General features: G+C 42.8%; 2 protein-coding genes across 22 annotated transcripts in view; one reads left to right on the forward strand and one right to left on the reverse strand.

Annotated features, from left to right (window-relative positions):
* The window catches only part of AP2A2 (adaptor related protein complex 2 subunit alpha 2), a 91,867-nt gene that overhangs the window by 75,595 nt on the left and 2,188 nt on the right, over nucleotides 1-14,084 (reverse strand). The gene's annotated exons all lie outside the window — the stretch shown is intronic.
* CHID1 (chitinase domain containing 1) overlaps nucleotides 1-14,084 on the forward strand; it is a 142,350-nt gene that overhangs the window by 13,554 nt on the left and 114,712 nt on the right. For all 21 annotated transcript variants that reach the window (XM_081011363.1, XM_081011366.1, XM_081011364.1 and 18 more), the window contains 6 exons: nucleotides 1,262-1,408; nucleotides 1,871-2,020; nucleotides 2,597-2,729; nucleotides 4,960-5,004; nucleotides 7,102-7,208; nucleotides 8,418-8,479. In XM_081011363.1, coding sequence (XP_080867489.1) covers nucleotides 1,262-1,408; nucleotides 1,871-2,020; nucleotides 2,597-2,729; nucleotides 4,960-5,004; nucleotides 7,102-7,208; nucleotides 8,418-8,479 — 644 coding nt within the window. The remainder of the gene's footprint in view (nucleotides 1-1,261; nucleotides 1,409-1,870; nucleotides 2,021-2,596; nucleotides 2,730-4,959; nucleotides 5,005-7,101; nucleotides 7,209-8,417; nucleotides 8,480-14,084) is intronic.

Here is a 14,084-nt window from a genome sequence, read left to right on the forward strand (position 1 = left end):
TAGAATGTAAATACTTTGGAAGCAGGGTGGGCATTGCAACCACCACTAATAATATGTCTTAAAGAGTGCATTAGAGGCACCTTGTACAGTACATTTAGGAAAATTACAATCTGATGGGCTGTTTTGATACTAGTATTACACTATAGAAACTGCAGTTGTGTCCCATGCAGTGTAGGAGTTGCAGGCAAACATTCTTTCCTAACAATGACAAATGTTAATTCCCCCCCCAATCAGCTGTTGTTGTTACTTTATAATTATTACATTTATTACCCACCCTTCACCAATTAAATTTCTAAGCCACTCTTCATCCAGAGAACACAGGGCGGTTTACAATATAATCCCTCCCCCCACAAAATACCGTAATTACAAACAAAAACTTCATCACCCCTCCCCAACAGTTTAAAAGGCCATAGATTGTTTAATTAATCAAAGGCCTGGGAGAAGAGGAATGTTTTTTCCCCTGGTGCCTAAATATATGGAACAAAGGTTCCAGGCAAGCCTCCTTGGGGAGAGCATTCCACAAGTGGGAAGCCACCATAGAAATGGCCCATTCTCGTATTGGCACCCTCTGGATCTCTTGTGGTGGTGGGGCACATGAAGAAGGGCCTCAGATGATGATTGCAGAGTCTGGATCAGTGTATATAGGGAGAGGTGGTCCTTGATCAGGGAGGGTCTGTAGGGAAGGTGTTCTTTCATGTATTTGGGACCTAAGTCATTTAGGGTTTCAGACACTAGATTGAGCACCTATAAGAATAAGAATAAGAATAATAAGAATTAGTAATAATTTTATTATTTATACTCCGCCCAACTGGCTGGGTTCCCCCAGCCATATTGAGCCCGGAAATGAACTGGCAGCCAATGCCAGCTAGCATTTTGGTTATGAATGTGCAAAGTTGCCTTAAAGCAGGAGAGGGGAGCCTGTGCATCAAGGGCCATATGCTATCTAATGCATTTGGCAAGGAGGGGAATAACAGGGAAAGGGAACGGCAGAGAAAGGGGGCTCAGGGGTAAAGTGGGTCAACAACACTTGGAGGGTCACAGGTTTCCCCATCCCTGGTCTCCATTCCACTGGCATTGGGTCTCTGTGGTAGACTCCCCTCCTCCTTTCACTGAGATCCTTATTAAATTTACAGAACCTGCCATGCATGTGCTCTGCCACTGAAGAACATTCCTTTGGCAACAACTACCCTTCTTATTCTCAAGTAGGGTTGTCGTCTCACAACAAACTCCTTATTTTATTTTTTTCTCTTCCTCAATAAAGAAATTAGAGGTGACGGGCATAGCTCAAGCTGTCATGAGATGGATCGCAGTCAGCCTTGTTGTGTTTGCCCTGGCTTCTCGGGTGGCTAATGCTACGTTGTCAAAGACAGATACCAAAAAAGCTGCCTCAAAAACTCTGGAGGAAAAGGTAAGAGAAGCTGCTTCATGGCTTGGAATTTTTGCAAAGATTCATGTTGAACACTCTGGTGGATTTTGTACTCTGACCTAGTGGTATTAACATTTGCCTATAGGGTGACTGAATATTGCAAAAGTGAATTGGAGCCAAACTCCCTGAACTACAGTATCCCTGATTCATGTGTAAATTGGGTGGTGGGTATGACTCTAGTTTTAACATGGGGCTGGACAGAGGGGAAATGTGGGTGGGATGGTTGCATTTCTTTCTCTTATCTACACACCCCTTTTCATACCCCATTCCACATCGTATTGTGCATGTGAATCAGGCATGATTAAACAAGACTGGCTGCTTCCATCATATCTGGGGTGCAATAAAATATGAGTATATTTACAGTGGTATTTAGGAGTAGACTGCTTCTGAACATGGATGTTTTCTTTAGTTGTTATTAAATCTACAATAATGGTTTGTTGGCAGACTCACTATTCAGATAAAAGAGTGCAAGACCGTGGCCTGGTTTCTACCGATTTAAAGACGAAGGATATTATCCTAGAGTACAAAAGCTACTGTGCCAAAAAAGCACGAGAACGACACTTTGGGGGAGATGTTTTGGGCTACATAACGCCTGTAAGTACTGAGAAAATGAAAAAGTTGGGATGCAGCTAGTTGTAGGAATGCTGGTATCTGTTGCATGGTTTGTGGCTTTGTGTGTATATACAGTATTTGGGTTTTCCCGCTCTCTCTTTCGAATAAAATTTGGGGCTTGATCTACCATTAGACGGGGTAGGGTAGTTGCCTCAGGTGGCAGGTGCTTGTGGGCAACAGGGGCATCCTTCCCACCAAGCCCTTTCTTCCAAGCCACCTGGCTATCCCCCATCCCCCTCTGTTGCAGAGCAGATATGTGTGTGCCAAACATGTAATGAACCGTCTAAACTACTGTTGGGTACAATGCAGAGTACTTTTGGAGCTGTCAGTATTTAAGTAAACTACAACTGCCTCTCCAGTACATAAAAGTGGCCTAGGTGGTGAGGAACAAGGTCATCTTGTCCTTTGCCTCAAACCACAAAATATATTGGGCTAGCTGCTGGAAATGGAAGTTCTGAGCTGAAATTGGGACCATTGACCTCTTCCCTGCATTTAATACAATTCTAGGTGGTTTGTGATGGATTTTGCCCTAATACCTTTTCCTCCTCCCTTTTCCAGTGGAACAGCCATGGCTATGACATTGCTAAGATATTTGGAAGCAAATTTACGACTATCTCGCCAGTCTGGTTGCAGGTGAAGAGAAGGGGCAAGGAGAAGTTCCAGGTGACAGGGCTCCATGATGCTGACCAAGGTTTTCTTTTGTGCTTGATATCCCATGCCCCATGATCTGTGTCTAGAGCTTTTGCTGTTTGGCTTTCCAGTGTTAACATGCATTTTGTGATGCTACACAATGCTTTCCTTCCATGGCAGAAAATTTGATAGAATAACTGGATGCCTTCTCTATAACACAAAAGTATGCTTTAACTCTGTCATAATCCAGCATGTTGGCTTGAGCTAGGAACTCCCAATTATAGCTCTGATGCTGAATTCATTCAGAGGCAAAAAGTATTCCGGCACCTTGAAGTTAAACAATTTATTGTGATGCGAGTCTTTTCAGGCCATTTCCTATTTCATTGGATGCATGTAGTAGCAGACAATAAAAGCTAAGAGAGGTGCATATACAAGCGTGCGTGTTAACAGTGAATGCCTGAGAAATGTGGCAACTTCGATTTTCCTGTGCGAAGTCTCACCATCCATGAATTTTGAGAATATTTGCAGTGAGACACTCCTGCCTGGGATCCTCCCCCCGTTAAAATATGTTTGGTATTTCTGCATACGGTGGGTTTTACCTGAGCATCTTGATATCTCTCACTTGTGTCTCGGTGATTGCATTTTGGCTCTGTTCCTGTTGAAACTCAACCAACTGAGACTGCTGTTAAAAGGAGCAAGTAGGCCTGCAACAAAATGTTGCTGTCATGGACGCAGAGGAATGGAGGGAGGAACCAGCTGGGGAACCACCAAGGGAAGAAGGCCTAGAGCCCCAGGAGAGGTGATGGGACAACAATGAGTGGTCAGACGGAGAAGACTGGGAAGAGATGTAGGAAGTGGAAGAAGTAACAGGGCTTGGTGAGCTGGGAGAGTCTGTAGCAGAGAGAAGAATCAGAAGCGTAAGCTGGTGCGTGGGACTGGAAAAGGCAGAGATGAGTCAGGCTGGTGAAGAGTGACATGTGTCTCCTGTTCCTGCTGCAACAAGCTCCACTCTCCCCTGTTTCCCAGAACCTGGAGATGCATGAAAAAGGTGGAAGAGAGATTGACTGCACGCAAGTGCAGTCTCCCATTGCTTGGAAAAAGCCCTGGAGAGGAGGAGACAGACAGCTGTGGGGAGGCAGGGACCTTTAGTATCAGCAACTGATTTCATGATTTCATCCACCAGGAATGAGCTGCTGTGCTCATTAAGCATGACACTCATGCAAGTCAGTGGAGACCGTGTTTTTGCTAATAAAGAATTAACTCCAGCTTTAAACTTTGTGGTTACTGACAGGCATGCTCTATGACAATTGCAGTAGGGAGTGCTCCTGTTCCAGTTTCCAGCCACTCCATTTCATTCCATTCCCTACCCCTCACTCCCCCATTCAGTCAGCAGTTCGTGTCCACAGAGTCTACTTGGTTTTGGGGCTGTTTGGTTCCCCTCTCTCTAAAAGTGCTTTTGCACTTCTGCAGACTTGGGGTCCCCCTGCAAGTGTGCTGATACCTCCATCTGAGTGTGATTCTGTTTTGGCTGCATTGTAGCCGTCTCCCCTAAAGTGAACAGTGACACAAATGCATCTCTGAATTCTCGGGTAGTCACAAAATTTGGCAGGGATTCTGGGCATTCATATGTGAATGTTGATATTTGCAAACTTCCACTGTAACATAAAATTTCCCACTCTCATACAACACCCAATGGGGGGAAATACTGTTTTACAAATTGACATTGAGACATAATACAACTTAAAAACAGAGAATGTATATGAGTCAACCTATTGAAATTAAGGAGATCCAGCCATTATTTGCTTATGCAGCCACAGCCAACCATTTCCAGCTGGTGGTCAATTTGCATGATGCTGCATGTGAGATCATTACTGTCTGTAGCGACTTGGCAGTAAGCAATCTATCAGGTGCTGTAGGTTGGCCCAGTGGTACCCAGTGCTTGAAGGCTGATGCCTTGCAGTGAGGAACCTTGGTATGCTGCTTTCGTCTTTGAATAATCCCAAAGCTGTGTTAGTGTTTACCTTCCTGAAGGGGCCAAATGCAAAAATGACCAGGGTGAGGGGAGCACATGCGCATATGTGTTACTCTGGGCTGGCAACACATGGTTGTTTAATGGTTAATACATCTTTGGTGGTGTAGAGACCATTGATTTTTATACCATGATCCATGTAACCATTATTTCTTTGACAGTCACAGAGTAGAAAAATTATAAAAGACATATTTGTGTTTGGAAATGTGGCACTTTGTGATTAGACCGGTTCATATTTGGTCTTCATGTTTTCTATTAACAGGTTGGATGAAAGAAGTGAAGAAGAATGCCAAAAACATCAAAATAGGTGACTTTGTAGAAGAGCTACCATATTTTGCAGGGGGTTGGGCTAGGTGACCCTCAAGGCCCCTTCCAAGTCTACAGAGCTATGATTTTTAGCTCCAATGGGCCTTGGCTCCTTATTGCCCTCATGTCCTGCCTGCAGTCTTTCCATGGGCCTTTAGTTGGAAGACAAGCTGCTGAACCAGCTCCAGTAGGGCTCTTAATGTTCATAATTTTTGAAATGTGAGTTTGGCACAAATTGAACCCATTCTTGTAGGGCAACATCGGAAGCATTAATTTTAATTGTGTCATACTATTCTGGGTTCCTGCACTCATCTGCCTTAGCCAAATTGTGCCAGTCATTCTTTATAATGACTGGGTCTGTTTTCCTGCTGCCTTTGTAGTTGGGAAATTGTAATCGACTGCTGGGGATTCACAACAAAATGCTTCCAGTGGTAACAGAAGTCATTCAGTCAGCCTGGAACAAGAATCTTGTAATGCAGCTTGGGGATCACCAGGGTGGCGATGGAGGGATTTCAGGAACGGGGAAAGGAAAAATGACACCCCTCCTCCATTTCCTACCCTCCTGAAATCTCTGCTTTCTCACTGATAGGTCCCAGACCACCCTAGTTGTACGTAAGAGGAAATGCAGATCAAACTAGTTGGCAGGCCTTTCTTTCTTTTCTTTTTTTAAAGCAAAGGAGTAGGCTTTCTGCCCTCTCTCTTTTTAGCACAACTGGAAAATTGTATTTTTGCAAATGCCATATATCACACATTAAAGAGCAGCAGAGTGGAATGAAGCAGCAGGTCTATCACCACTGTAAAAGCTCTGAGCAGGGGAAATGTGTGTGGACTCAGCTATGCAGCTGCAAATAAAATGTTTTAAGTGTGTTGTAAAGTATACGGACGTAGGTGGCGCTGTAGTCTAAACCACTGAGCTTAGGGCATGCCGATCGGAAGGTCTGTGGTTCGAATTCCCTCGATGGGGTGAGCTCCCGTTGCTTGGTCCCAGCTCCTGCCAACCTAGCAGTTTGAAAGCACATCAAAGTGCAAGTAGATAAATAGGTACCACTCCAGCAGGAAGGTAAACGGCGTTTCCATGTGCTGCTCTGGTTCTCCAGAAGCGGCTTAGTCATGCTGGCCACATGACCCGGAAGCTGTACACCAGCTCCCTCGGCCAGGAAAGCGAGATGAATGCTGCAACCCCAGAGTCGTTCACAACTGGACTTAACTGTCAGGGACCCTTTACCTTTACCTTTAAAGTACAATATACAAATGTGGCACTAGATGGCAACAGTGAGCTATGGCAATTTCAATGCATTTTTCAAAACTTTTTTTTTTAAAAAAGCATTTTCATAGTGTTTTTTATATGTGTGTAGATTCCACCTATGTGTGGGATGCTCAAATGTGTCCTTTTTTATTTCACAAGCTCCATGATGGTGCAGCGGGTGGGCCTGAATCAGACCCCTTTCCACAAAATGGACCAGCATTGGATCCTTGGCTAGCCCCCTTCTGCCCTTTCAGCACCTCATTCCAGTGCCTTACATTGGCATCAGCTGTAGATTCCTACCCACTTACACTTGTTAGGTTCTGATGTTTATCTTGGCCAAGAAATCTATTTCCCATGGAAGATTAATGGAATATGTTCCTACTCCACAAAATTTGCTTAGCTTCTCCTTTCTCCACACCCCAAAATTTGAGGTAAAAGTGCCATGATTTGGAGCCTCAGTGCGTATGGGCAGCCACATGGAGCTTCAAATGTTTATGCTGAAAGGGAATGTTGGCCCTAAATTTGCTATACTTACAATAAAGGTTCCACATACCAGGGATGGAAGACTTGTGTCATCTAGATTTTGTTAGGACTGCAACTCATGTCACCCCTGACCATTGGCCGTGGTGACAGGGGCCAATGGAGTCCAGCAACAGCTGGTGGGGTCACAGTTTCCCCATCCTCATCATATATTTCCACCTGAAGTACATTAATAAGGATAGAACAAGTTTTAGTATTGGAGGAGGTGTGGAATACATATTTCAAGTGAGAATGCCACAGCAGTTTTCCTAATAGCGTAGAAAATTAATGACTCTTTCTAGTCTTTCTTTCTCCCTTTCTGTATTTTTTCAGTTCCACGAATTTTGTTTGAAGGCTGGACTTACCATGACTTTGAGAGTGTGTTTGTCAGTGAAGATGAGATAGAAGAGCTTTCCAGTAACCTGATCCAAATAGCCAAGGTATCTTAAGCCTACCTCTGAGAAATAAAGAGCCAATATAATACCAGATATCAGTGTGGCTTTTTAAAATTGTCCATGACGTAAAATTGAAAATGAGTGGCCTAGATGTCACAGACAGGTTTTATATATTACATATAGCAGTGAAGAAAGGAAGCTTGATTCCTAGGTGTGGAAGTAAGTTTGTAAATATGTTTTTTGTGCTCAATAGCATGTGGGTGAAAAGGAGGTGGGCTAAATGCTGGCATGTTTAAACTCAGGGGTTGTGAATTGTGTTTACATAAAAGATCCCTAGGTGACACAGTGCATTTGTTGTTCAGTCATGTCCGACTCATCGTGACCCCATGGACCAGAGCACGCCTGGCACTCCTGTCTTCCACTGCCTCCTGCAGTTTGGTCAAACTCATGCTGGTAGCTTCGAGAACACTGTCCAACCATCTCGTCCTCTGTCGTCCCCTTCTCCTTGTGCCCTCCATCTTTCCCAGCATCAGGTTCTTTTCCAGGGAGTCTTCTCTTCTCATGAGGTGGCCAAAGTATTGGAGCCTCAGCTTCAGGATCTGTCCTTCCAGTGAGCACTCAGTGCATACTGATATTTTATTTATTATTTAATACACCATGATTGTAAAAAAAGACCTCAAAGCAGTTTGATACTGCATTGTATACATGGGCAGCATGGTTGCGTTTAAAATCCATAGCCTTATTTATAAAAACTGCATAAACAGCCATTTTACATGATGGTGTCCAGTTAAGCAAACTAATGAAATAACAACGTAGCTTAAAACAAAATCAGTAAGCACAGGCATCTAATTAAATGGCAAAACAGCAGCAGCAGAAAAAGAATAACCCACACCTGATCAAAGCATTAAGAGGCAAAGGCAGGGTTCATTTTATGAGATGTCTAAACTTTCAGCATCATCAAAAGTAATAACCACGATGATATTTGTTCAGAATACAGTGGTACCTCCAGTTACGAACTTAATTTGTTCCATCTGTAACCCGAAACCGCCCATAACAGAAGGTGCACTTTTGCTAATGGCACCTGCAGCGCTGCTGGTGCTCGACTTTCGCTCACATCCTGGGGCAAAGTTCACAATAAGGGGCATCTACTTCCGGGTTAGCGGAGCTTGCAACCCTCAGTGTTCGCAAGGAGGATGGTGCATAACACAAGGTTCCACTGTAAATTTACAATCTCCAATGTTTTCATTATTCTAGAATGAGAATTTTGATGGCTTTGTGGCTGAAGTTTGGAGTCAGCTAGGAAACCAGAAGCAAACGTAAGTCCAGGATTTTCAAGATGCTACTTTTTTTTTTTTTAGTATGTCGAGTTTCACTGACGATTTAATAGGATTTGTTCAAAAGAAAACATGCTTAGGAGTACTGTGTAAGTAAATTACAGTCAAGAATCTTGACAGAGTAGGTACCACTAAGGGTCTTTTCTGATGTTTACTGTTGTGTGGTGACTATTTCAGTGTATGTTGCACCAGGAAAATCTAGGGCACATATTAGGAATCCACAGCTGTGATTGTAGGAGTTAGGGTAATGGTTGCCTGGAAAGATGGTGTCTCTTGGACACTCTATCCATGTTGCCTAAATATCCCTAAACTATTAGAGCATCATGGGAGAGAGATATGCTGCAGTTCCTCCTGTAGGACCCTGAAATGACAGTCATCCCCCACTTTTCATGTGCAAACAGGTTACCACTGGTTTTGTGGTTATCTGTGGAATCAGGTAACATGAGAAGATGTCAAGCAAGAGAGTATGGGGAAATTGTTTTAAGCAAAACGATAAATGCATTGGCTTTCTGCCTTCTTTCCCACTGTCACATTGCCTCGTTTCTTCCCTACTTTTTGCTTGTCAGATCTGGCCCCAGCAATTCTTAACAGTACAGACGCCAACAAAAAAATCCTAGGTGTTATAGTCAAGATTAGCACTGATCTCCTGATTGCTGTTTGTCCAACCATTTCAGGTTGCAAAAAGGCCTGTCACCTTGCTTGAAAGAGTAATGTTGGTGGTGTCTGCTGATGCTAGAGAAAAAACAATCATTAAGTACCATAGGTGTAATCCCTTTGCCTTAATGTGGCTCTTAGACCTGACAGTGGGATTTTATCAAGATCACAATGTTTTCAAAGGCTGTTTTCAGGGAAGGTGAGCGATAGATTAACTGCATCATCTGTATAGGTAGATCATGCCAGTTCTTTGAGCGTGGGGTGGTGTTATTACCTTCTGAAGGGGAAAAATGTACTGGTTTTGGAGGCAGGGAGCGGAACTTGCTCAAGTTGTTGATAGGATTTGATTCGGGACCCCCAGTGTGGTGTGCAATAATACTCCAAACCTATGTAATCCTGAAACAAGGTCAGACATGCCAAACAAAATTAACCAGAAATTTAAAAGGCAAAGAAAGTATAACAGGTAAAACTTCAGTGTCACAACTAGACACCGTTGAAAGTCAGGTGAGTAGTAAAAATTTCTACTTTCATCTAATAGCCATAAGAGAAAGAGGACTTTGGGGCATGTGCCCTTTTTGTGCTGGGATCTATTTGCCGGCTAAGGAGCTAAACAGGAAGCAGTTCTTGTCTGGTAGAATCACTTCCCAAGCAAGCCCTTAGGAAGCAATACTGAAATCAGTCTCTAGAGCACCCCACTTTGCAGGGTAGTGGGAAGTTTCAAGATTTCCAATAGTTACCTGTGGTTGGTTTCCTTTGAATGAGGTCACAGAAGACTTGTGGCATTTTGCAGTATTTGCATGTATATGAGAACATAAGAAGAACCTGCTGGATAATGTCAGTGGCCCGTCTAGTCCAGCAACCTGTTCTCACAGTGGCTATCCAGATGGGAAACCTGCAATCATGACCCAAGCACAACAGCACTCCCCGCTCTTGTGGTTCCCTGTAATGATACAGGTTGAGTATAGGTGGAAGTTTGCAATTTAAACATTCAAGCCGCTGTCCCAAAATTTGCTGCCACTCATCAGATTTCTGGGAGTTTGCCAGCACCATCAGAATCCTTACAGAGAGCAGTTCAGCCCTCTTGTCTTTTTCTCATTGTGATTCCAGCTGCAATGACATGCTGCTTGTATTTACACAAGACTCTGAATTAGCACATTCTACTGCCTGGAGTCTATGGAGCTGACAAGCCTTTCCCTGATGATCATGTCAGTTTCATTGGAGTGCAGAGAGGGAAGTTGGTGAAGGAAATCTGCATATATGAATGACAAGGCTTCCCTCCCCTGCTTCAACAAAGCTTGAAATATGAAAAAGCCATACCCAAATGTGTATAACTACTCTATGGAGAGAAAAAAGATAACACATTTGTTCAGATGCGACACAAATAATGAAGGAAATGAGGTTGTAAATTCACATTCCCACATGGCTATCAGTCTGTTTTAAAAACATGGAATCATGATACAAATTTGTTTAGAACTGCATTTCTGTATTTCATACGTGTGCATCAAAGGTAGGAGAGAGGCTCAGAATGCATGAAATCTATCTTAGTTACTTGAAATTGAGTTCAGAGCAGTTATATTTGCAGGGATACTGAACTCTGATCACTGCATCTGGTTCCATGCACTCTGGGGGAGTGTTGGATGTGAACAGTGACAGTCTCAACAAACGTTATTTGTTTCTAACCCTGGGCATGCTAGTTCATGTCATAATTACATTTAGAGGAAAATTATGTTCTTCTTTCTTACCCAAACAAAACTGGATTTTGCTACTTGAAATATGATGTGCTGTTCTTATTCTTATCCACACAGTGGCAGTATTGTGATAACTCTGTTATTCACTGATCATTTTAGAGGATCATCATTTTTTCTTTAGCCATCGCAAGTTGAGGGAGGGATCTGAAACTATTAGAAGGTTTATCCTGGATTAATGCCATCTCATTTCTGTTCCCAACATTTATATGCTGATGGTAGTAATTATGCTGAAGTGGTCTGAAAGGGAGAAAACTCCAGGTTAATTGGGCTCTGATTATTCTCTTTTTAAAATTTGGGATAAGTAGTCACGTAAACAATAGCATTAGCATTTTTTTCAAATTAGCCAAAGACAGTGGAGTTCAGTTCTTAGTCACACAAATACTACCAACTACCTAAAACAGAAAACAAAGATGTGTACCTGAAACACCCAAGGGATCATTTTCTACCATAATTAAGATTTGCTGATCTTATTATCAACATTTAATAATCATGTACAGAGTGGATAGATCTAGAGAAGAATAAGGCTTCCAAACTTTAATAATAATTGTGTAGAAGTGAAAGATCTGAATGTACAGGAATGAGCTTTCATTCTGGACAATTGTAGGGATTGCTGTTAGAAGCCTTTTAAGTAAACTAACTGCAAGTAAGCTTGTATCTTTGTAAAGAAAGCTTCAAAGACCGGACCTTGAGAAATCTGAACTCCCCTGGTGATTTGGTATAGTGGAGGGGTGTGGATGTTAGAACTGGCCAACATTACTCATTTCTTTTGTCCTGAAAACTGAGCAGCTTGTCTATTGCAAGATGTTGAGCTGGAGCTCATGGAGTAACCGCAGGTGAGATTCTTGAAACCCGCCCGGCGCATTAAAGTAGAAATGGTAAAACTGGAAGCCTATCTGTTTCCCTGCTTTTTGAACCTATTCAGAGATGAAAAAGTCTCAATCATACTAAGCTAGGTTTTATTTTGCTGTTTGTAATGGATAGAAACCCAAGCAGATTTGATTCCCTTCTCCTTCATGTGCAAGTGGAGGAACCTTAAAGGCTGCTCATGAAGAAGAGGGAAATATGTGAGCCCAAGGATTAACTGTGGTGTGTGCTCTTGTCACAGCTAAGTTAATCATATCTCTTCCAATCTGTGGATGTGCATTGTTTTTCTGTATTTAGGTTGCAGCAGTTGGAGGCTGAAGGTTTTTGAGTCTTACCATTTTCCTTTTGCGAGCAGCTAGTTGCAAATGATAGGGACATGGGTGGCGCTGTGGGTTACACCACAGAGCCTAGGACTTGCCAATCAGAAGGTCGGTGGTTTGAATCCCTGCGGCGGGGTGAGCTCCCATTGCTCAGTCCCTGCTCCTGCCAACCTAGCAGTTCAAAAGCATGTCAAAGTGTAAGTAGATAAATAGGTACCGCTCCAGCGGGAAGGTAAACGGCGTTTCCGTGCGCTGCTCTGGTTCGCCAGAAGCAGTTTAGTCATGCTGGCCACATGACCCGGAAGCTGTAGGCTGGCTCCCTCGGCCAATAAATCGAGATGAGCGCCGCAACCCCAGAGTCAGTCACGACTGGACCTAATGGTCAGGGGTCCCTTTACCTTTACCTTAGTTGCAAATGATTACATTGGGTGATAGTTAACTAAGTTTTATTCAGAGTAGATCTATTGAAATTCATACACCTGACTTAGTACTGGGGCTTCCTTTGAAGCTGACTCAGAAACTGCAATTAATCCAGAATGTGGCTACCAGACTGGTGACTTGTAGTGGCTGCTGGGACCACATAACACTGGTCCTAAAATATCTATGTTGGCTCCCAGTACGTTTTAAAGCACAATTCAAAGTGTTGGTGTTGACCCTTAAAGCCCTAAACATCCACACCCTTGTATACCTGAAGGAGTATCTCCACCCCTATCGATCAGCCTGGACACTGAGGGCCTTCTGGTGGTTCCCTCATTGCAAGAAGTGAAATTACAGGGAATCAGGGAGAGGGCCTTCTGGGTAGTGGCTCCTGCCCTGTAGAACGCCTGCCTGTCAGTTGTCAAAGAGAGAACCAATTATATGGTGTTCCGTATCAGGAGGCTTTTAATGTCTGATGTATCACATGTTCTTTATATTCTGTTGGAAACTGCCCAGAGTAGCTGGGGCAACCCAGTCAGATGGGTGGGGTACAAGTAATACATTATTATTATTCTGTTCAGTAATGTCAATGGGTATAGTATACTCTTGAGTAAAACTTAGTTGACTGCCACCAAATGACTTGCTTTTTAAAATTCAGTGCATTGAAAATGCTTTAGATTGGTATTTGTAACAGGCATGATTTTGATTCTGTGCAAACAAGGTCACACATATAATTTTGTTCAGGCTGATAGTCAACAGTAGGTGGTGCCACAATCACATAGTTTATTTGAAAAGTGCTGCCTTCACTATATGCTGCAGGAGCATCTGCATTTGACCTTCAGGTACCTTATTAACTGTGGGAAGAAAAGAACAAAACTTCTGTAGACACATCAGTACTTCAGTCTGAGCCTTGGAAATTTAACCTATTAATCAATGGCTTACTGTAAGTCCCTTCCTTCCTTGGTATTACCTAGAGCAGTGAAAGGACAAACAGCAATAACTCATTCTTGAACTGAGATTGCTTTTTTTTTAAAAAAAAAAAAGTTTCATTTTTTTGGTCAGCTGTCTACAAATACAGCTTTATTATGTTGGATCTTTTCATTTTATTTTTTAATTCTTCTGGGAAATCCTTGATTTGTGGGGGCGGGGGCAGCAACCATCAAACTTGAGCATTAGCTATAGTTAAATTGAGACTCTAAAGGGAATGCAACAAATACTGTGAGCTGCAATAAATGTTCTGCTGAGGTCAGCATCATTTGCAGCTTCAAGAAGGACAAACCTGAAATGTCTGAACAAGAGTGTAGTGGGGAGGAGGGTGAGAAGGCGAAAGAGGGACCAGCAGCATTGTATATTCATGAGAGAACCAAGGTCACAAAGTTTAAAATACATACCTCACCTTTTAATTGGGTCTGGGTAGATTCTCAAAGTGCCATGTGCTTCAGAGGAACACCCGAAAGTTCAATTTGACAATAGCAAAGGACAAAATGAATATTTAACTATGTTTTGCCATGACGACAGTTTGCTCCAGCCTCATTATACTTTTAAAAAATGCAATGCAGCATGTGCATTTCCCTCCCTCCCATC

Source organism: Podarcis pityusensis (assembly GCF_964106645.2).
Source record: "Podarcis pityusensis genome assembly, chromosome: 1".
Lineage (NCBI taxonomy): Eukaryota > Metazoa > Chordata > Lepidosauria > Squamata > Lacertidae > Podarcis > Podarcis pityusensis.